General features: G+C 40.4%; 1 protein-coding gene across 4 annotated transcripts in view; it reads left to right on the plus strand.

Moving 5' to 3' along the window:
* LOC138267357 (dipeptidase 2-like) overlaps positions 1-24,138 on the plus strand; it is a 527,669-nt gene that overhangs the window by 492,133 nt on the left and 11,398 nt on the right. For all 4 annotated transcript variants that reach the window (XM_069216259.1, XM_069216257.1, XM_069216255.1 and 1 more), the window contains 3 exons: positions 4,979-5,063; positions 8,477-8,552; positions 18,670-18,805. In XM_069216259.1, coding sequence (XP_069072360.1) covers positions 4,979-5,063; positions 8,477-8,552; positions 18,670-18,805 — 297 coding nt within the window. The remainder of the gene's footprint in view (positions 1-4,978; positions 5,064-8,476; positions 8,553-18,669; positions 18,806-24,138) is intronic.

Here is a 24,138-nt window from a genome sequence, read left to right on the forward strand (position 1 = left end):
CATCTGTGTTGATTCCTGGTAGTCTGCGCTGTCCTGTCCTTGAATCCCTGTGCCGATCTCCTCAGGGATGACAGCTGCCACCATCTCCTCCATGTGGTCCAGGGCCTCCTGCAGTGCTGGACTCCCACCTCCAGTCTGCAGTGCTGCCTTCCTGTTCCTTGCCATCTTTTCCTTGGTCCTGTGCTTGCAGTCATGCCAGCATTTTTTGCACTCAGTGACTGTTCTCTGTACTTCCGCCACACTGTTTATCCTGTCGACAATTTGTTGTCAAATTGCCTCTCTCCTCCCAATTGGCAATTTTGAGGTGACAAAAAGTTGATGCTGGTGTTCCATCACCTCTTTCACCAGTATTTCCTGCTCCTCTGCACTGAACCAGCACTTCCTTTTCTTCTTCTCCCTCTCATGGGTCTTGTCTGGGTCCTCCTGGCCGGTTCCTGGTCAGTTGTAGTCTTCCTGGGGTCTCTTATGGCTTCTGGGATCCATTTTGGGGCTCCTTTGCACATTTTGCTATGTTTGCACCGCATTTTGATGCTATTGCAGTGAAAAAAGGCGCGTATCCGGTTTCTGATGTCGTAACCCGGATAAAAGTCATTTTTGCAGTGTTAACGTCGTTTTTCTTTATGACATGGCGCAATGGTTTGAGTAAAAAAAAAATGACTAACCCGTGGTTTGCGCCACGGAGCGTCAAAGTATAAATTTGATGCCCGGGTGGCACAAAGAAATGGCGTTAAACTTTTTGGCGCAAAACTGCGTTTGCACAGTTTTGCATCAAAAAGTATAAATATGGCCCTAAGAGGGTACTGATTTCTTCTGTTCCATATTTTGCCTGGAAACTAAGGCGGTCATTATGAACACGGAGGAAACAACCGCCGTGTTCATGCTGGTGGTCAAAACACTGACCGCCAGCGACCCCCATACCCCGCCGGCCACATTATGAACTTTTCTGTGAGCCGGAGGGTGGAAACCTTGTTTCCCTATCCCCCCAGGAAAAGGCTGGCAGAAAATGAAACATTATCCGCCAGGGTAGCACTGCTACCCTGGCGGATGGTGTTTCATCCTGCTGCCACGCTGCCTGACGGCTGGCGCTGGCAGCCATCACCATGTTTATTATATGGCAGTTTGGCCCGCCATGCCGGCTTCGGCCACCACTGCCGGCATGGCAGGCTGAACCACCATGTTCATAATGAGGGCCTAAATGTGCTCTAGTGTTGAACGAATAGTATTTATATTGGGATTCGTTTTTTAGGTATTCTAGATTTGACAAGTGTGATGTATTCTTTTATGGGTGTATTTTTTCAAGACAGATTCCCTCAGAAATTGGCATTGGATAGTACATTAGGCGAAGGCTTAAACTGTTTCCACATAGTCTGGCATAGTTGGGAAACTTCAGAATCTTTAGTACACCGGAGGTTTCAACTTGCAAAGCTAGCCTGCACACCAGATTTCATGCTGCATGATGTCTCCCTGGGTGAGACCTCCTGTGCCAGGAAAACCTGAGGACACCCAGGACATCCACTGCATGCCCTCCCTTTTTCAGGTAGGAGATATGGGGAGAAGGAAGTGGACAGGGACATCTTGACTGGCTATGAGCAAGACCAGTAGCGTTCGATGGCAGTAGGAGCACAGTGGCAGCCCGACAGTATGGGACAAGTGCAGTGGTGGGGATTAATACTCTGCCTTTGGGAGTGGGCCAGAAAAAAGGGGGTGGAAGACTACCACAGAGTGAAGGCAGTTCATTGCAGCCATTTTCAGAATCAGGAACAGATTCACGCTTCTGCAAAGTATCATTGAAATTGTGCCTCTATTTTTTTTTTTTTTTTTTAACTTTGCATTCCATGAAAAAGCAGTTTGTGTCATCATCTTGGTAGTGGCGCAACAAAACAGACTAATGACTTCAAGTTCAAGGACCCAGGTCATTATTTGTATGTTTCAGTGGTGGGAAAAATATCAGCCATCATTGCATGATACAATATGACCATTGCTCTATATACATTGTGGTATTAAAGCAAAAATTCGTATTGCTCTATAAAAAGTGACACCGTTTAAGATGCAAGGGGTGGTTGCACCAAAAGAAAATAGTTGGTTAGCTGTCCCAGATATACAGTTTTATTATTGCGCTGCACATTTGCAACATGCTGCTCATTGGTTGGCAGAGCAGAACAATTAAGAGAAGCAGCTGCTGGAGAACCTCGCAGAGAGAGACACCTTGGCCCGGTTGTTGATGCATGTATGTATGTATGTATGTATGTATGTATGTATGTGTATATGTATATATGTATTTATAAAGGGTGTTCTGGCCATAGCATCGAAGCGCCGAATAGAGAGAGACCCAAGTGAATCCAGTGAGAGAACAAGAAACAGCAGAGCACTCACAGAGGGGCAAGTTTTTTTGGGCAAAGGGCCAAGTTTTAAGCTGTTTCTGGAAAGGCTAGAAGGCTTCCAATTTCCTGATGCAAAGCGGAAGAATAATCCACAGCTTGGCGGACACGACCGAAAAAACTCTATCCATTCCATTTGGATTTTCTGCAGCTTGGACCGAAGCTAGATTAAAACTGGCTGATCTTCAGCATGGAGGCAGGTTGGAGTATCATGTGCCGTATATAGCTAAAACCACGGTGGCAATCAGGGAAAAGGTGGTCTAGAAGGTTCTTCAGCAGGGAACTACAGCTGTGAGATCTTGAACCCTTTTGAGCTATAGACACTGACATGTCAATGGATCCCTGGAGGACAAAGGGTTATCAGGTGGAATAAGATCTGCATCACAGCAAAACCTTTATCACCTTCCAAGATGACCACGACTGCTTTGGAGTAGGCCCCAGACAGTTCATACTGTATGCCAAATTAGAGACTGTTCCGAAGGAGTTGTGGACTGATTTCCCTGCAGCGCTGCAGGCCTCGGAGGTGCTGGATGGACTTATCGGGTGAGGAGAGGGTTGACACGCTTTTCTACAAGGCCCTGAGGGAAGACATGTAAGACATGTAGAAATATCCATTTGCAGCATGGAGGGCATGAGAGCCTGACTTTGGGGGGGAGCCCATTGCAGACACTGACTGGGCTTGTGAATTGGCCCTGCTACACACGGAGTCATGTAATAACAGGTTCAAACTGCTTCTTTTCAATTTTTTACACTGCACCTATATTACACCTCATAAGCTAAACAGAATAAATCCTGCTAGATGGGCCAAATGTGTACGCTGTGGGGTGATCAGCAACACTTTTCTACATCTAGCTTGAGAATGTGTTGCAGTCCAATTCTTTTGGAGACAAGTAATGCCACATATTGAGGAGGACCTCGGACTGGTTATTCCCCGGACACCAATTGTCTGTTTATTGGGCGTCATAGCCAGGCCAAAAGGACTGAAAATCCACGACATATTCAGCCAACTAGCTCTTCTTCTAGCAAAATGCAGTATGGCAATCCAATGGATAGGCACTGGATTCCCACTGGTTGCCCAGTGGCCGAGAGACCTAATACAGTGAGGAGTCAGGGAAAAGCACCATCTGAGGCTGGCCTACTCTGATGAAAGGGCGGCAAAGGAGATTGTGCCCTGGGCACAATTGCTTGAAAAATTCACTATGGATGGGGACTCAAGCTCCGAGGGTAGCTCTGACACAGAGTGATATTTAACCTAGTCTATGCTGATACTGCTACAAATATAACAACCAGGTGAAGTTATGTGGTAATTCTTTTTCAATGTATTGCTCGTTGACTTGGCTCATTCAAGGGACTGTACCTGCCAATGTATGCACCTCCCTGATGTAATACCTGACGTGATGGAGGCACCTATATTTGTGGCCTTTGATACCGTGTACCCCTGAGGAAAGATGTGTGACACTGAGAACCTTGCATTGTATGCTTTTTTTGTATAGTATGAATAAAACACAGTTTCAAAAGAAATAGTGTTGCACATCTAAATCTTATTTAGGAAAAACGTTGGATGGATCTCATGAAGAGAAGGCTTATAGGTTTTGTTATCACACCTTTAGTTGTCAAATCCGAGGAAGGGACCAAATTCTTACCAGTAATAATAGAGTCAGGTAGTAAAGGTTATGCCTCTTTGTGTCTTGAAATCATACAGCACAACACTGACTAAAGAGAAGCCCAGGTATATCTGGGCAGCAGATTCACCACACATGATGTTCCTTTCCATGCAACACCTACTCTGCCACACATACACAGCATACTGAGCACATACTAGGAAAATGAGAAAACCGTACATGCAGGAATGGTCATATTTTATCATGTAAACAATGGCCTGTGTTTTTGAACTTCAACTCAGCTGCAATCAATGGTAAAGATCCATAAAACACAGCTTGAGGGGGCAGCAGCTACACTCACACTTAAGGGAGGGCATAGCTTTGATGTACTTTCTGATGTGGAGAGCCTGGTAATCAACTAGGTAATATGAACAGAATGGTAGCACCCCTCTGTGGGTTCACAGAATGTTAAGCACACTTAGAGAAAATGAAGGGCATTCCACAAATATCTGAGCAAGAGCAGTGTGGCAAAACATAACTTATCATGTAATGACTGTCATTCTTATGTGTGTCATAGGTAGTCTTGCTCATTTTCAGATGAACCTATGGTGCATTTCTGTAAAGGAGCAGAATGGTGTTGTTGTCTCATGGTTAGTCTCCAGCCCCCCCCCCCACCCCCCCCAACAATTGTGTATGCCTACAGGCCTAGGTAACTTTAATTCAATTGACAAAGATGGTTAGACTTGAATGGTATACTCTAAAGTTTATATTTGTTTGAAACAACAGGCACAGTTTAAAATATGTTTACAGTGACAAAAATTTCCAAAGTGGTACAAGATTCTTGTTTGTGTCTAACCAGAAAGTATATTTAGAGATGTTATTCAGGAGCACAAATTATTTATTATTAACACGAACTGAATGTGTCAGAAGGGTACCAAATTTAAAAAATGATGGCATACATTATTTCTTATAAATGACAGTATATTTTTTCATTTTCAGAAAAAGAATAAGGGTCTTGTGATGGTGACTTTTCATACAGAATTTGTCTCTTGCTCCAGCACTGCAAATGTATCTACTGTTGCAGGTTTGATGGCAAGCTTCTTGTTTTCAATTATTTGTGGGGCATTCCTTTGATATTGATAGAAAATATTTATTTTGCTGTTCATCGTGAGACATCCTGAGATGTCACTGGGCAACTGATGCCATGGCTTCACAATAAGCTTGTGCACATGGTCAATATGCCTGCCGCAAGGAATGTGTACTAGGCAGATCACAGAGTGCATATAAAATAAAAATGTCAAAATAACTCTGGTGATTAATGTTCTTTCTGTAAAGAGAACATACTTTTGTCTAGTGGAAGCTTGGACTCATTTTAAGGTAGTGCACAGGGTTAATGTGCCTGCTGCAAAGAATGTGTACTCCGCAAATCACAAAGTGCATATAATGTAAAAACTATACCGCCAATTAAGTTTGCGCTCGGAGTGCTGTGTGCGCCATGGCAGCCATAGAGCACAGACAAAAGAATTTAGTGGAGCTTGGAGTCATCCTTAGGTAGCGCTAAGGGTTAATATGCTTGTTGCACAGAACGTGTACTAAGCAGTTCAGAGTGCATATAATGCAAAAACAATACTGCCGATTGAGATTGCGCTGTGTGAGCTGTGAGTGCCATGGAAGGCACGAAGCTCAGACAAGACAAAAAAGTAGTTTGCCCACAAAAAGTATATGGCCAATCGTGCAATTACCCCTGTAACAAACCTCCCCATTTGGGACAAATGTAAAGCGTTTACCAATGACCTTAAGTGATTTTTGAAAGGCAAGCCCACGAGCTAACGAAAGTGATGGGCATGAGTTGGGCATGGTTAAAAGCCCACAATACTTACAACAAAGCACTTTCAACCTAACAAAGGGATGAATAAGGCATGGCAGGAAAGGAACACTGTAGCCAACAGTTCGATGTGTGATTCGCTCATTAAGTTTATGTTTCAGCTTTGCATTCTGGGACTTGTAGTTTTATTTTTATAACATAATACAGGCTGCTATTGCAAAGCAAAACCCTGGCTATATGAACTACACACATTTGAAATTTGAGCTGTGTGTGCATGTATTTATAAAACTAACCTTGAGGAGAGCTCACAGGATTGCTGTACAATGGTCAATATTTTATAACTAATATTTCAGTTAAAAAGTGACTGAATAGCATTAATATCATGTGAGGTGGCTCTCCTTAAGCATGTGAAAAATCATGGGTGTTTTGTTAGACTCCACAGACTGCAGTAAAGGGACAGTGATCCAGTATGCACGCATTCTGGGAGTACAATTATTTATTAATTGCCCAGCAGGCAAAGTCACCTGTACGATCTGCCAAGTAAGTATGTTTTGCCTCTGGGAGTAGTTTGTGTTTTAAGGGTATTGTTTAAAAAAATATTCCAGTAACCCTACTAGCATTTTAGCTATATGCAGGGCCAATGGAATTATGTGGCAGAAAGGAGCAAAATAGGCAGCAGGGCTGCCCAATCAATGAGGCAAAAAGTCCAGCTATGCATTTACAGTGCCAATAGCTCCAACTCAAGTAAATGTGAGACGTATTGCATTGAAAAATGCTTGTTTTAATATACACTCCAAGATTGGCACTTACCATCTTGGAAGATAAATAAAAAAATAAAATAAAAATGACCATGCCATGATGTATGTACATGCAAATATCACCCTGGGGCTGCAGTGGTGTCATGACACGTTTGCATGCATTGTGTCACATGCATTCATATGTCACATCTTGCTGTGTTTATTTTTTTAACATTGTTTTTCTTTTTGTCAGTGTTTTTTAAATCCTTTTTATTGAAAAGACGGCAAGCCTACATTACACTTTTCGAGTCTTTATCAGCACAGAGTGGTATAAACAGAACATAATACTGGCACCCATCACCATCTCTATCCCTTGGAGTCCCCAGCCTGATCCCTCTTCTTTAGACGTTTTTCTTGGGACCATGCAGCCCATGCCAGGTGGGCGCATTGTGTGGTCATGTGGGGGGTGGGGCCCACAGCTCTCCCCCTATCCATTCCATTCCCCCCACACTTTCCCCAATTTCATTGGGCACCCCCGAATCACATAGGTAGCCTTCTCTGCTAGCATACACCAGTCCATGTCTCTTTCCCAGTTTCTCAACACTGGTGCTTCCGGTGATCCCCATAGTCTGGCTTTGATTCTTTTTGCGACCACCATGCCCAGTGTTACTAGTAATCTCTTTGACCATCCCAGATTTCCATATATTTAGTAGACACCTATTGTTTTGCCAATGTTGAACAACACAGGCAAAGAGCATTTGAAGTAAAGAAATAAGTAGCTACAGGTCTTCAAATAATAGGATGTAAAATGAAAAAAAATATTAATACTCATTAAGCTACTCACGTATGATATTTTCAATGGTATAGAAAGGCATTTTCAGTTTTCCTTTCCAAAACATTTGAGGAACTTTATTTTTGGGGCATGTAATTAATTATGAGTAGGTAGTAAACTTCCACAGCATCTCCATTGTATGGGTGGCACCCACATGCACAGATAAAAGAGAAAAGTCAACTGTACAGGCACACAGACACACCAGAATGGCCTTAATGAGTCTTCCATTCGATAAGGCACCATGCTTGCACCATTTTGCATGGTTTGACCAGGTCACAAAATGTATGGGTTAATTGGAAGCTATACACATGGATGAATGGTTGGAAAATAACGCAGAAAGGCATGCATTTTCTCTTTTTGATAAGCATTTGATTTGGTTGCAGCTTCCTACTTTATAGCTTTTTCTTCTGCATTTCCATTGTCCCACATTAAGAACGAAAGTGTGTGTGTTAAGGAGCAATTTCAATTATGTTCACTAATGTGCCTACTTTCAAACATTTCGATAATCTTAGTTTAGATTGTAATGCATGCATGGATCATCAAATGCAATACTTTGTTATATTGGGCTGTTATGAAAATAAGATTTGCAGAGTCCATCAAGCAATGCACTCCATGAGTTGAATGTTCTCTGTGAAGACTCTCCAATAAAACTATCAGGTGCAATATGAGGAAGGGTTACACAATTTCTGAGGCATGCAAACAAAGTTCTGGAGAATTAATGTATAGGACGTTCCTTTTGCAATGTTTCCCTTCATGATCCCCCCACACCCCCAAAAGGAAGGTGACCTCAAGGATTGCCAGGGTGCCTTGGGAACCTCATGGGAGTACCAATCGTGAACAGGATCTACCTGGAACTGCTATAAATGAATTGGGAACATCAGCCTGGCAGTGCATAGCGTACGGTTTACTGAAGATGAACTGTTAGATCAGATAAAACTACTTTGCAATCAAAACAGTAAACAGCCTTTTCACATAGCCCTGTCTTCTGCAGCTTTTAAAAACTAACAGCATTAAACATATACTGAAATTTATATATATATATATATTATATTATAAAAAAATGTATCCTGTTATGTCATTTGGCTACTTGCATTTTCCTTCAGATCATTTTGACCACATCAGGAAGATTGCTGGCACTGCATCAATAGGGATTGGTGGAGACTTTGATGGAGTAAACGGGTCAGTAGAGCATATGATATTGACTATATAACATATAAAACAGTGGCTAAGAAAGCATCAGCCACAATGAATATTAGTTTTATTTTGAGTTTTAAAGAAATTCAATGTTGATTACTACAAATATTACCATTACCGTATGACAATGACTGAACTGAAATACACATTTTAACACAATAGCAATGCTAGCAAAACAATAAATAACCACAACCCAACCCCCTACAGTGGAATATCATTTAATGGATATAAAATAAAATGCACCTATGTAAATATCCATTGCTGAGAGACCAAAGATGTAAAAGGTCTCTACAAAACAGTCCATAGAAAATGTTTGATTTTTCATTCAGTCCATTAATAAACAGGGGCCATAGTGTTGAGCCCTAAATTGGTATTTTTCAGACACATGCTTTCAGCCCAGCCAACACGTTCCGTCCTTTCAAACATTTGGAATAGAGTTCCTTTAAAATCCAATACTAAAACATGCCATATTGTTCCTACAAAAACATTTTATGTTTTTTTGCAGAAGTGATATGACATGTTTTGGTATTGGATTCTAAAAGATCAGTTTTTCAAATGTTTGTTAAGCATCCCCCAGCATACATTGATTAAACAATGTATGCCATTTATCTGAATCCCTGAGTAAGTCTTCTTGAAAAGGATAAAATGTGTTGGCTGGGCTGTAAGCATGTGTTTAAAGAATACAAATTTGGGGCTCAGCACTATGGCTCTTATGTTTTAATGGACTGAATGAAGACTTCATAATTTTTAATGGACTGCTTAGTACTATTTAGATATGAGCTACTAAAAATCACTGATTGGTTTTTTTATATTTTAGAGTGCTCCCTATGTTGGTTTGGATTTGCTATGGATGGCGATGATTCATAAGCAGTAAAACCCTAGAAGGTGAAGCTCTAACATTGTATATTGTTTGGCTACTGTCACTTGTGTGGTACTGCTGGGCTATTACTGCTCTTTTTGTAGTTGTTTCTTCAGCCTACTCTGTAGCACTGTTATCCAAAACAACAAAACATGCTCCTAGCCCCTGATTAGACCATTGACAAGTGCTATATCAAATTTCCCTGAACTTCTATTAGACGGTTGCCTTTACTGCGAATTGTATTCATGTAAGTTTGCATCCAACACCACTGTATGTGGTAAGTGTGCTTGTTTGTGTACTGGTGCTGAAGATAAATAAAGTGATAGGGCAGATTTGCTCAGTGATTTATGATTTGGACTTAGAGGACAAATGTGATTATTTGATCAGTTACAACAAGCATTGGCAAAGATCATTTGATCAGTTAAAACAAGCATTGGCAAAATTACTTGGTATGGCCATGGCTACTGACCGTTTACTTTGCTTCAGTTTATTAGTATACCTTTCAAGAAATCAAACCATCAGTGGTCTTGGAACAGTAAACTAATGATAAAGTGTTAAAAAGAACATTCTAAAATAGTGGACCATAAGTGCATGTGAATGTGTAGGCATCGATCTTGGAATTAATTTTGACATAAGTATAACAACTATTTAAAGATGGTCACCTATGTATGTTCATCTGTACACAAGCAGAGGCAGCCATCTTTGAATGGTATTCCAATATATATATTTTTTTTTACCTCTTGGCTACCAAGCCTCCCCCTCTTCCAACATTTTCAGGAAGCTAGAGGTACTCAGTGCTTCTACATGTCCATAGAGGGAAATGAGAAAATAGCAAAAATAATGCTACAATTTGGGTTTTTGTTTTAGGAAAATAAGAAAAAAAAGTGTTCTGCATGAAAGCATTATTTTCTTAAAATGACATCAATGAAAGGTTTGCTGTGCTAGAATCACAATCTTCCCAGATTTTAAGAAGAAGTAGAGTTGTATAAAAACATTTTACACTCGGGTTTTCGTAATTTTTTGTAGTTTCAAGGTACTTGGTGTTTGTGGTGGCAACAGATGTGAAACACATGGACGATAGCAGAAAGCTATATATTCCTTAAACAAAGAACATTCTGAATTAAGAAAGGGGTTATTTATTAGGATTCTTTTAGGTTTTCCCCCAAAAAACTAATCACTGAAATAAGGAAATAATAAAAATGAATATTGAAAAAATATGCATTTGTGGCAATATTTTTACATCTGTAATTTTTTGGTTTCAATGGTAGATCAACAAAAGCAGTATCTCATTACGGCTGATAGTACCTTCAGGTGACAAAAATAAATCGGCTTGTATCTTACTCAGAGCCAACAACTGAGCTGCAGCTTATATTGATTTTTCATTGTGTACAGAATACAAAGCATTCATATGATTAAATATAAGGAATGAAAAATGGGCATTAAGGAAACATATGTTTCTGAAATTTTCACAGGATACGGAGTTTAGCAAAAGTTGTTATTTGTACACCTCTGAATTTGGGCATACTCATTTTATCATTTGATTCACAGGGCAGTTTTTGCAAAATGTCTCCTCTTTGGGAGCAGCAAATACTAAGAAATCCGATTGGCGATAATAAATGTTCTACTATTCTGCATCCCAAAAGTTTCCCGATAAAATCTGTACCTCACTTGTGTGGCTGAGGCTAACACTTGTAACAATAAATGCCCCACAACATGACCTGCAGACTTCACTTTTCACCCAGCAATTTTTTTAATTTTTTTATTTGTAACAATGTGGGTAGCTGCAGAATTTGGGCACTTACCACCCAGGGAAACCTACCAAACCCAGCCATTCTTGAAATGTAGACACCCAGAGGAGTACATGGTGGTGAAATGTGTGCAGATCCCACATTATTTTTTCCTCACATTTATGTGAAAGAAAGTTCCTGAATCTACAATTCTACAAATGAAAATGGTATCCCAGTTGTGTAGCTGGGCCTACCACCTACGACACAAAAAGCTTGAAACACATCTTGGAGACATCAGTTATTCTGAGAGAAGTGTCCTGGTCTGGAGGTGTGGAAAACTGGGGATTTTGGTCCCTGGCTCACCTGCCACTAAGGAAACCCTACTAAACACAGACATTTCTGAAAACAGGTTATCAAGAGGAGTACACAATAGGTTGACTCATGTGGATATCAAAGCTTTTTTACCCAGAAACCCTTGAAAACCTTAAAACACACATGTCCCTCATATTCCTGTTAAAACATGTTCTAGAAGGTAAGGGGAGCCACAAATTTCCTACTACCCAGAATTCTCACACAGCCCCTGATAAAAACAGTACCCCACTTGCTGAGGAAGGAGTGGTAATGGACATATCAAACTTTTTCATTCTGTGACATACATTGATTTCACAAGATAACTTCACCCAGAAGCCCTTTTAAACCTCAGAATGTTAAAAAAAAAAAAAAGAAGTTACCTGTGGTGACACTCTTTCTGCTGGATACTTAAACTGCAGATTTCCCACCTTGGGAATAGCCCCAGGATCCAGTATGACCCCACGGGATAATCACAAGGTAAGAAAAAGAAAAGAAACCTGTGGTTAAATAGAGTATCCACCAGAAAGAGCATTACCAAAGGTAATTAACTTTCTGTTCTGATGGATACTTAAAACCACAGATTTCTCACCTGTGAATAGACTCCAAAGCAGCAGGTCCCAAGGTGATGGGTCTGCGAAATTACTCAAACCAAAAAGTCCTAAAATATTAAACTGGCTAAGTGCCCCTAACTGGACCTGGCTATCAAGGCAATAGTTCTTCTAAATATGTGAATTTACACCCACATAAATAATTGAGAGATGTCCAGAATAGTTATTCTGCATGCCAACACAATGGTAGCAGTCTTGACAGGTCGAGTGAGTCTTCAGACAGCCTGGATGCACCTTCTTGGCCACTGCATAGCAGATCTGAAAACAGGAACTATCAACCTCAATATCGTTCTTTTCAGTACTGCCTTACCCTTCTTTGTCACAGAGGACCCAACTGAGAGCTGATCAGCCACACAATGGTTCATGGTACGATCAATGTAAAAACTCAAGGCTCTGGATGTAGTCTCTCCTCCTCTTTTGGGTCAGGGGGGAGAGAACATTTTTTGAAAGACTGACGGATTGGCGAACATAAAAGGGAGTTACAATTTTTTACCACAATGCTACTGTGATTCTCAACACTAGTTGTGAAATGTGGTATATTGTGACTGAGCAGACAGAACCTGCAGGTCACTCACTCAACTCACTGAAGTTATTACAATGAAAAAAACTGTTTTAAGAGTCAGGAGATGAAAAGGACAGCTCTTTGTAGGCTCAAATGAGGTAAACATGAGGAATGTAAAACCCAAATTAAGGCCCCATTGTGGCATCAAGTGCTTGGTAGGAATATATTAACTAAACCGTTTAGAAAACACATCACAACCCATGATTTAAAGAAAGACATGCTGTCCAGCAGATACAGAAAGAGCAAAAATGCCAACAAATAACCTTTACCATTTTCTACGGCAAGTCCTTGCTGAGCTAAGGACGGCATAAAAAGAAAAACATCTGACAACTTTGCTTGCAATGGGCCTGTATGGTGGGAACAGCAAGAGACAAACCTATCTCAGTGTCCAGCATAAACAGGTTTTTAAATGGATGCTTACCTGCTAAAATGACATCCACAACCTTGAGAGGGAGGTCAAAAGGAGTTGAGTGTTTCTACTCCATTTCCATGCATGGAGGTGTAGATGGCATCGTCAACTAGCAGGCTGCAGGAGACCAAGAGGTTTTAGAGTCATCTCATTGAGACTCAGGATTGAGGCTGAAATTTCAGTACTATAGCCTGGACATGCTGAATGGGAGGGAAGGCTTGGAACTGCACTGTATCCAGAACAGCTTCAATGAACAGCAGCCTCTGCACAAGCAGTCAGGTGTGACTTCGGCAAGTTGAGCATGAACCTTAAAGATGATCTGAAGGTGGTCAACAACTGACTATGGTAAGCCGACCTTCAATAGCCAGTCTTTGAGGTAGAGGTAGACTGGCATAAGTGACCTCCAGGGGCATAATGCAACTACTGCCATCACTTTTTTGAATCCCTGTGGGGCACTGGTGAAGCTGAATGGATACATGGAAGACTGAAAAATGCCCTTGGCCCACCGTGAACCACTAATGACGCATCTTGACCTTGTCCTTTTTTTTTTTAAGAAGTAGAGAGGGTGATGATCTAAAACAGGACAAAGGCCTTCCAGGAAATAATGGAACAGCTGCCAGTCCCCATTTCCAATGCTGGAATACTCTCTTTGGCTACTTTTTCTAAAAGAGCCTGGACTTCCTGATGCAAAATGGACGAATAATCCCTGGAAAATGACAGTCTATTTGGGGATTAGCATCTCCAAATAAAATGATGCTGTCAAAAGGCATACCCACGAGGGTCGCTTGAACCTCTCCTAAGAAATCCATTGGTCTCATCCATGTGTACCATCTGAGCTGCATAAGCAGTCAGTAGTGTTCAGTCTGAACATATGACATACTTTGCTGCATCTTGACAATCCTGAATTATTTCCCGTATATTGGAGGATATCCAGCAGGGGCTGTCTGCAAGATCTTGCTAACCATGTCCCACAACACATGTGAGTATCTTTCTAAAAGGCTGCTAACATTGACAGAACAAAGGGGGAGATTAGCAGAGGAAACATGATCTTCCCAAATGCCTCCATACATTTTGATTTCCTAAAATGAGGTTTGTTAGGAAATTAGTTTGGTTCAGTCTACCTCTAGATGCTTGGACCACTAAGCTCTCAGGCATGGGGTTTTCAGTGAGAAAGGCTGGGTCCCCCGAGGCAGGTCTGTCTCATCTAGCAACTTGCCTGTTAATCAGTGTGCAAGGACAAGGTTTGGTCCTAGTGCCCAATAGTGTATCTATCAGGACTTTTGTATGGGTATGGGTGGTTCTGTAGAAGCCTTGCCTAACTGCTGATCTTCAGTAAGGACATTCATTTTGACCTCCGTGGCTTGGAGCTGTAGGTCCAAAGCTTCGCCTGCATGCCAGGTGACCACAGCAAAATATACTTCAACTGTGAATATTAACGCTCAGCTGAGCATTTTGTGGCCATTAATGTTAAAAATATACAAAAGCAAACGTCTACATTTGGAAAGATTCACTCAATATTTTCTTCTACAATTATTTTATAAAGTTCAGCATGACTGACTTGTTTTTACAGTTTTTGTTGCACTGAACTTATAATGCATATATGAGTGAAACTGCTGAAGCTCAGCTGAAAAATTTGTGTTCAAGTCCTCTGAAATAGAGGAGTTGCTGGGAGCACCTTATAAAATAGTAGCGTCAGTGGGACTCAGTAGTAGTAGTAGTAGTAGTAGTAGTAGCGCGTCATGCCATTGCTGTAAACTTAGTCACAACTAACACGACCACATGAGGAAAAAAAAAACACGCTGTCAAAATTGAAAGGAGGAATAAAACAAAAAAAAAAACAATAATCTGCTTACTTACAAAGTTACAATGTTAGCACTGTGTTGTTGGTACACTGCACACTGGATGCTGAGTGAGCTACTAACGCCGTTGCAGTCACTCTCAGTGGACAACTGAACGGGAAAGCCGACATGACCAAGACAGGAATGATCACATGAGCTTCGGTGGACCGAGTGGCAGTTACCAGATTCTAATTTTGTTGTATTCTCAAGATTAATGTATAACATTAACCTTCATTATAACTATTTTATTATTGTGTGTGTATCTATATATACACCTATGTAATTTTTTCATTTATTGCGGGAGCCCCATTTCGTTGAATCTGGTAGATCAACTGCATCATTTGCAGTTTTGCACCATATGGTCCATGGTAAATCCAGCAATTGAACATTTCTGTGGTGACCCCCTTCCCTTGATGCCCTAAGCATGTATTTATTTTGCTTAATAGTCAATACAACCTTGCTAAAAAAACACGCACACACATTTTCCTTATATGTGATGACAACTTCTGGAATCTGCTGGTATCCACAAATTTGCTATGACCTAGTGCCCTGATAAACGCTACCCCACTTGTGTAGCTGGGCCTAGTGCTGGTGATAACAATGGATCAATATAAGGCATACCACCCTGAACTGCACCCAGTGTGTAGTATTGTGTTGCCTCTTTTGGGCTGGAGTATGGCCCAATGCCAGGGTGGGATGACCCTGCACCTTTGTCTAATCAGCTTTCAACTTCCTGTGTGCAGATTAGGGATGTAACCCCCAATCTGGCAAATCTTTCTCCTCCCCCTCCCAGGAGGGCAGAAAGGCTGTATTGTTACCTTTAGGGTGGATCTTTGGCCCTAGGACTGGGTGGGCAACACACAAACACTTTTTTTTTTTTTTTTTTTTTTTTAAACTGGAATCTAGTAGCTTTCAAACCTCCCACGTCAGATTTGGGGGCAATCTCCCCAATCTGCATTCCAAGGGGACTGAAACACTGACATTTCTGCTTCTGCGTGGGGGTGTCACCTGATGTCAGGCCCCCAAACCTGTCTTCCTTATTTGCTTTCACTTCCCTGGTGGCTAGCAGGGTTTCTGCTACCGCAGGCGGCAGATTGGGGCAATCTGCCTTCCAGGGTGGTGGGCAGAAAGTCTGTTTTGTTCCTTTTGAGGTGAGGCATCGACCCATGCCCTGGTGGGCCACCTCCATCTCTGATTGAAAAAAAGAGCCCTAGTGTCTAGTGGGCTTTCCACTTCCGGGAAGGGGAAGATTGGGAGATACAAGCCCCCACTATGCTTCTTGGGGTGACAGAAAGACCGTCTTTACCCATTTTTGGGGATGGAGGTTGCCATAGATCAGGTTGGGCCATAGAAGGGCCCTTTTTTCAAAATCTAAATTAATTTCCTGGTCGCTAGTGTACTTTTATTTTCTACAGGAAGGGGTGTCGTAGATTTAGGGTAATCACTCATCAGCCACTCCCAGAGGCAGAAAAACCTAAAAAAGGACAGTTTGTCACTCCATTCCCGAATATAATGCTTGGTGTTTAGAGTAAGTGGTAGACAATCACATCCAACTGTGATCACCTAATGCTTTACAGGTCAAGAGAGGTATTGATGGAAAGAAGCTTTCCACAGTTTTCTAAATAAACCTTCATTTTAGAACAGTTCTGTGTGACCATGGAGAAAGAGGCCTTTTCCATCTTATCTGCAGAGGTCATTTTCGATTTCCTCTGTTCTCTCAGGAAAACCAAGTAGGTGTTACTGACATGAATGACACTTCAGTAGTGCCCAATGGGTTAAATAAAGAGACCAAGAGACCCATTCACCATAGTGGACACTCAGGATCGGGGGCAAAGTGATATAGATTTTTAAAATAAACAAGAAACAATTCCAAAAGACCCAATATGAAAGGAGACTATTTTTATTTTTTTTAAGAAGGAAATGCATGTTGTTCCTAGGCAAAATGTGACACTCTCAATAGGGGCACCAAGGGCTGAAGTTAACTGACCCATTGCACTATGCTGCATACAGTGGTGAGCAGAAGCAAATTGAAGATGACAGTTTAACAAACCAATGGATGATGACCGCTGACCAAAAGTCCAAATATGTATGCCTATTTGTGTGTATGAGTGAGTAAACGATAGCGGGGCAGAGAGATAGATAGAGAGTTCAATTTACACCAATTTCAAAGGCCAGGCATACAAATTATATTTGACCCCTGCTGTTTTTATTTCTATTGGTGGAACTTACACAGAATGCTTACAATAGTTCAAGTTGCCATGTCCTTTGTTATTTTTCTGCAGCTCAGTATCTTGAAGTCCTGTTCTCTTTTATCTGTCAGCACTTGATTCACCTACTGAAGTAGATTTTTTTTTTTATCTGTTAGACACTAGTCTAGAGGGATTAATTAGATACGGTGGTGTGCGAGATCAAAAATGGTCCAGCTCATTACTACAGCTGCATATGTGAGCTGTTGTGCTCACTATGTACAAAAGACTCAAGTACAAAGGAGCAGTAATTGACGGTTGTACCTCTGCATCCAGATCAGCTCAAAAAAACAGATTTAGTCAGGGAAGAGAGTTTAAAAGGGAAGAGAAGCAGGATGATACCTAAGGGCAGAAGCAGTAGGGAACATTTAAAAAAAAATGTACCTCACCCAAAACACCAATCATCATTGAGGTAGACCCCCACCCTAAAATTCCTCCCAGAAAAACGTATTTCATCGTTAAAAAGGGAGTATCATTCTGCGCATGCTTCCTAGGTGGATAACTAGCTACAGAGTGTGTTTGTGAACAACCACACATTCGGAGGTGTTCACTGTATTTTGCATAACTACATTCCTATTATGGTCCTCCTTCCTTATTATGAATCATAAATAATCATATAGGTTTTTTCCTGGTATTGTAAGCAGCACTTTGTGCTTTGGAAAGTCTACTAATCCGCAGTCTAGCACTGATTTTATGCTGCCACTGCTGTTATGTATTTCTGTAGATTACTTTTAAATGCTTTGTCTAACATTATTACTTAGGCTATCAGTTCAGAAAACACAGTGCAGATACAGTCTAATGTAAACCACCCCCCTCACTTTGAGGCAGTAGGGTTCGGTGTCCAGCCCTCTCAAAGATGACCCTTATCGTTGTTATCATTGATCCTTGAAGACCATACTGGAACTCTATGACTTAGACATGTGACGCTGACCTCTGTATTATGTTGTTCATATGTATGGTCTGTAAACCGCTCAATAAAAAAAAAAAGATTTAAAAAGTCCACAGTCTATGCATTAAGTATCATAAATGATGCATCTTAAGTGGCTTTTGTGCATTTAATCTATACTTTGGTGCACAACATCCCTATGACTATCTCAAATTGTACAGGACAGCTGTTTTCCCTTCACCAAAGTGCATCAATTGCTTCTGCAACTATTTCTGTGTGTTCCTTCTTTGCAATATAAAATAAAATTATCAAATTTAATATTCAAGGGGCAAACCCACCCACCACATATCTATTGCTAATCAGCGTCTCTACTGTATAAAAATCACACATTTTTTGAAGTCATGATTTTTTTCATTTACATGTATGTAAAATGCATTTCGAAGTGTACTGTGTCTTGTCAAGTTTTATGCTCTCGTTTTCCAATGACCTTGCAAGTTATATGCATACCTTTGACTATGTAGCTTCTAAGGACCGAGATTACTTCAAAATGAATGTTCTTCTCTCCAATCCTATAGTTATAAAACCTATAATTTACATTGCGGGTTTTGGACCACAGGTTTCCGGAGGGGCTAGAAGATGTATCAAAATATCCTGCACTGATACAGGAACTTTTTGACAGAGGATGGAATGAAAGTGAACTGGAGGGGGTCCTCAGAAAGAACATTCTCAGAGTTTTTACAACAATAGAACAGGTAAGTTTTTAAATTCACAGAAGTAGAATTGACGTGTTGCAAGAAATTCAAGGTAAAACCAGAAATGTGCAAGATCAACATTTTAGGGTTATCGGTCACTTGCATTCTCAATTAACCTGAATCTTTCCATCTTTGATGGTTTAGTCTAGGCAATGCGTTGGCAGTGGTTCTCAGTGTAGTTCAAGCAATGATCATCTCTAAACTAGAATAATGGAATGGTTTGATGCTAGGTCTGCCCAGCTATATTCTTTAAAAGTGGCATCATTTTCAAAATGCATAATCCGTCTTATCCCAGAGCTAAGCAGGAAAGTGTCACTTTCCATCTCCCTGCTTTTCACCAGCTCACTGTATCTAAATTGTCTTTTCAAAAGCAACCCTTTTTATTTGTAATACATTATACTGCCTGCCCTCTGACAGGTGCAAGGACTCGCTCTTCTTCTATACTCCCAGATGATGTCTATGCTCCTGTACTCAGCATCTCGTCAGCATTCCCAAATTCAAGTAAGCTCGCGTTGGTGGGAGGTCATTCTTTGTGGTCATGGTGCAAGCATGGAATGCTCTTATACTTGTCATTCATGCAGAATTACACCTTCACTCAATTAGTAAATTCCTCAAAACTAATTTATTCTCCTTACAACCCTGTTGCAGCACAGTTCTTTTGTGCCACAACACCCCTTCTTGAGGTATTTGTGCACTTTATAGATCAAAAGAAAATAAACATCCACCTATTTATAATTTGACAGGCAGGGTACTCTGTCACAGATGTGACAGGGAATCCTGTCTGTCAAACCTGCAGCTCACCCTATTCTGTCTACAGTCAGGTGAACCAACATGTTTCTGTCTGTGGAGCCTCTGTTGGTGGAAACCTTTGACCAGCAACTTGACTTACCTTATATGCCACCAGTCAATGTATGTCAGACCATCCTCCCTACTGTTCAGGAGTCACTTTCTTCTGACCACCAGCGAAAGCCTGTCGTTCATGAACAAGACATCGGATTAATTAATTCAATAGGTTGGGAAAAATTTCCCAACAGGTTGGGAATCATGGCCCAGCAAGTCAGAGCCATTAATTTATCTGAACCCACAAACTCCCACTTGTGCAGATTGTTTTTGAAAAACAAAAAAACTCAGTGTGTTTAATCGCACTGAACATAGATCCACGAAAGCAAAGTTTGTTACTTCAGTAGAGCTGCTGTGGCTTCTTTGAAAGCAAAGAGATGTCCACCTGCCTGGCCATTAACTCTAAACATAGAGACCTGCACTGCACCAGGTCAGGGGAGCAAATCCCCCCACTGACCTGTCAGAATGGAATACAGTCAGCCAAACTATAAATAAGCCACTAACACAGCCTTTTAATTTTCACTGGTCAGGCAGGAATTTACAAGAATAATCATGGTTTCTTCTCGCTTATGTGGATAGCCTCTAGGTCAGTGGTCCTTAACCTAGAGTCTAGGGACCTGGGGAGTCTGCAAAATCTTCTAAGGAGGTCCAAGACTGCTTAGAAAATTAAATAATATTAACAGACTAATAAATTGTGTGTAAAGAAGAATGATGCACAATTGAACATGTAAAAACACTCTATATTGGCAAAGGAATTGAAATAGCTATAAAAATGAAGGGTCTGATTTAGGTCTTGGTGGAGATAAATACTCAGTCACAAATGTGACTGATATCCCGTCCCCTGTGTTAGAATCCCATTAACTCCTATGGGGATCGTAATACGGCAGATGGGCCATCCGCCATGTTTGTGATGGAATATTCTGTCTGCCAAGACCTAAATCAGGCCCTAATTTAGTATACCCAGATTGATTTGTGGGAGCAGTGCAAGTGCATCAAACAGAATAGAGTAGCGATGATGGGTGGCCTCAATTGAATTTAGAAAAGCACCCTATGAAAATGAAAATTTTGATTTTTTATATATTGTTTTGCAAATTAAATAAAATATTTCATAATTTGTGCATTTGCTTGAGGATGTTGTTCTGTATTTTATGAGTATTGTTTTGTGGTTCAAATAAAAAATAATGCTTAAGTCACGTTCCTCAACTTCCAGTAGAGACTTAGTGGAGGTCCCCAGACTCCAATAATGTTTCAGTGGGGGCCACTGGGTTTTAGTACTGAATAAGTGGGGTCCACAGAAGTCAAAACGTTAAGAACCACTGCTTTAGGATCCATTCCAATTCTGGATGCAAGGGAGAATTAGTTTTAGATAAGCTGGTCATGATTAACTGTCCAAAATGAGCCTGTCCATTATTGTGTGGAGAAAGTGGACTTGATAATGAGACTATCTGTAGCGGTTGGGGAATACATCAAATAGTTATGGAATTCCACAGAGGCAAGAGAAGTGGGCAACTGTATGGGCAAGTTCAAGAAATGTAACCTCATTAGAAGCAATATGGTGTGTATTAAAGATGGTCGAAATTATGTAAATAAAACAATTATTTTTCATAATATTTGATATTGCTATTTTTCCCCCAAAGCATTAGGCTTTAGTTATGATGTTGAATAATAACAATAAGGGCAGAAGCCAACCTTTTTTTGTAATTGATCCATCTCTTGGTAGAAGCAACTCTTGGTTGAAATCAGTACAGTTCCTTCTCTATTTTAAAAATACATAATAAACTAGAAAATGCTAAGATTCTGCAATGTCTTTAATGTTTATATATCTATATAAGCTAAAGGTAAACAAACATTTACAATTAGAATTCTAAAAACATGGTTCGGATTAAACTACAAATAACTTCCACTGTTGTGTGTGCATGATAGTACATTTATCATTGGTTTGAAAAGGCTTATGGAATCACATGCAAATATATAAAGAACACATGGGGGCACGTATCATGCATATAAGAAAATTGCACAAAACTAGAATCTATTTATCATAACATGATTAATATGGAAAACTAACAGAAATCATTACCTGCCAGCTAATCTGTCATGATTTATTCATGGTAGTGCTGATGTACAAAGAAGGGAAGTGCTTCCTTGGTCCATCTTCAACTTATCATAAGGGCACAAAAGTTGAAACCAATCAAAAAACTGCTTGCCAAGATCACTGTACTCATTCTCAAGTTGAATGTTGCTTGCACCTTGTATGCTATGACAACGATAGAACAACATAATGCAACAATAGTAATACCCAGTTAAGTCCTCTGTACTAAAGTGCAGCTCTGATGCAGACAAACAACCATACTTGAAGCTCCTAAATCAATTTGAAGTAAGGTGAGCAAAATTACAGGGGCACCATCTAAGCAAAGGACAAGTGTTCTCAAAATATGGCGCAGGATTTGAGGGGGCAGTGTGAGAAGGGCCCCGTGGGAGAAGGACCCAGTCCCAGCAAACTAACGGAAGTGAAACATAATGGCTTTGCCAATTTTCTAGTGATTCTAGAGCATCCAATGAACCAACAAATAGGACACAAAACATGGAGTTTTTCAGTAAAGAGTGACATGTAAATAGAGAGACATATGGGCAACAGGTAGAGAGCTACACAATTCAAGTAGATGACTTTTTTCACAAGTTGATAGGTCGATAACCCTGAGCACAACCTCAGAAGCTCAACCATAAAGAAAGGGAGCATTCAAAAGCCCCTTTGAATTGTGTCAAAATCATTTAGAAAAGTAAACCACCAAGGTCTTCTACCCCTCATGAGGACTGTCTTTCGCTATGATCTGAAAATCATTTAGCCACACATTCTCTCATGTGCTGCTGTTGAAAGGCAACTACAGTTTGAAAAACTATCTCTTTCTGGGATAGCGCTTACTTTCCTAAGCCGCATCCCTTTTCTTTTCTCCAGTTCAGCAAAGTTTAATAACTGCAACCACCATGTGCTTCTTGAACTGTGAAAAAGTCGTGCTCACACTTCACATGGGTCAGAAGGGCGCTCTCTTGCAATATTCAGTTTGATTTGCTACTCACCTTGCATCTGTGTGGACTGCACACTCGCAATGCTCCATTATGTGCATCTTTCCTGTGTGTTCCTTCGGTTTGAGAGACCACTGGGGTCCAGATGAAAATGTATTTCCAGTTCTGTTTCACAAACCACCAGCGCTCAGATGAGACACCATCACTATTCTCACATATAGAAGTTGACAACATTTGGACTTGGCAAAGAGTGTAATAATCATAGTCATTCAATTACTAATCAATGACATTATACCATAAACAATTCTAAACACCATGAACAATTAAACACTAAATCAAACTCCAATCTGAATGAAGTTTCAAAGCTTTATTACAATTCCAAAATCAATGTCACATATTTAGTGTGAAAAACTAAGTTTCAAACATACATGAAAACCATTGGCTGAGCGAAGCATCTGGAAAGATTTAGCCTACTAAACATCAATACAGTTAGACACTCCAAAAGAATAACAGATTAGAAATAACACAATGTGCACATTATTTTTAGAATTTAAAACAGATGATGGTGACATCAGTAAATCATCAAAATGCAGTTTTTACAATCAATTTCAGAATTAAAGTTTCAGAGCTGGTTCATTCCTAACTCTAACACAAATTTATATTTGCATGTGTAAGAAAGGTCTAACACATGCGTGCAAAACCAGAATAAAAAAAAAAAAAAGGACAAAAAAAAGAAATCTAATGAGGACAACTCACTATAAAAAATTGCTGGTGTAAGTACCTAACTGAAAAGGAAACAAGAAACCACACTTAGTTATACCTTTCCTTATGGGACAGCAGACAGTAGTAGTTCATCCAGAAGGACAATCACTTGACCAGTTGACAGCAGCATCAGGACAGTGCAGAACACGGGCTGCACATAGAACAGATCAGCTGTTCAGAATTAGTTGGCCTTATTAGTATTGAACCCCATAACAGAATAGGGCAGTTAAGACTATGATGGGGAAACTAATCAGGGGACTTGGAGAGTAGGAGATTGACCGCAGACTCAAACAGGGTTCTCAACAGCATCAAGGCAGGGAAGAAGACGGAATGAATTGAAGTTAAAATGTCTCACTAATTAAAAGTATGCACAATCCATTCATTCATTGGTCCTTCAGGTGGGTGCACTTCGTACATCAGATTCAGCATCCAGTCACTGCAGATGGCACCACCGATTCAGCTACTTTTCCGGATCTTCTCAGCAAAGTGCATTTTCAATTCTATGACTTCATATAATTCAATATGACATTCTCTAATTATTTGTTTCTTGAGATCCTTTCTCACGACACACAATAAACTAAACTAATACTTTCACAAGAGAACTACAAGTTTCCTGTCCAGCGAGAACAAATAGTGCTACATTGTTATTTCTAAAACATGTCATGCCTACAATACAATAGAATATTAAACATTCACATTAGCAGCCTAAG

Source organism: Pleurodeles waltl, chromosome 12, assembly GCF_031143425.1.
Source record: "Pleurodeles waltl isolate 20211129_DDA chromosome 12, aPleWal1.hap1.20221129, whole genome shotgun sequence".
In the NCBI taxonomy this organism is placed as follows: domain Eukaryota; kingdom Metazoa; phylum Chordata; class Amphibia; order Caudata; family Salamandridae; genus Pleurodeles; species Pleurodeles waltl.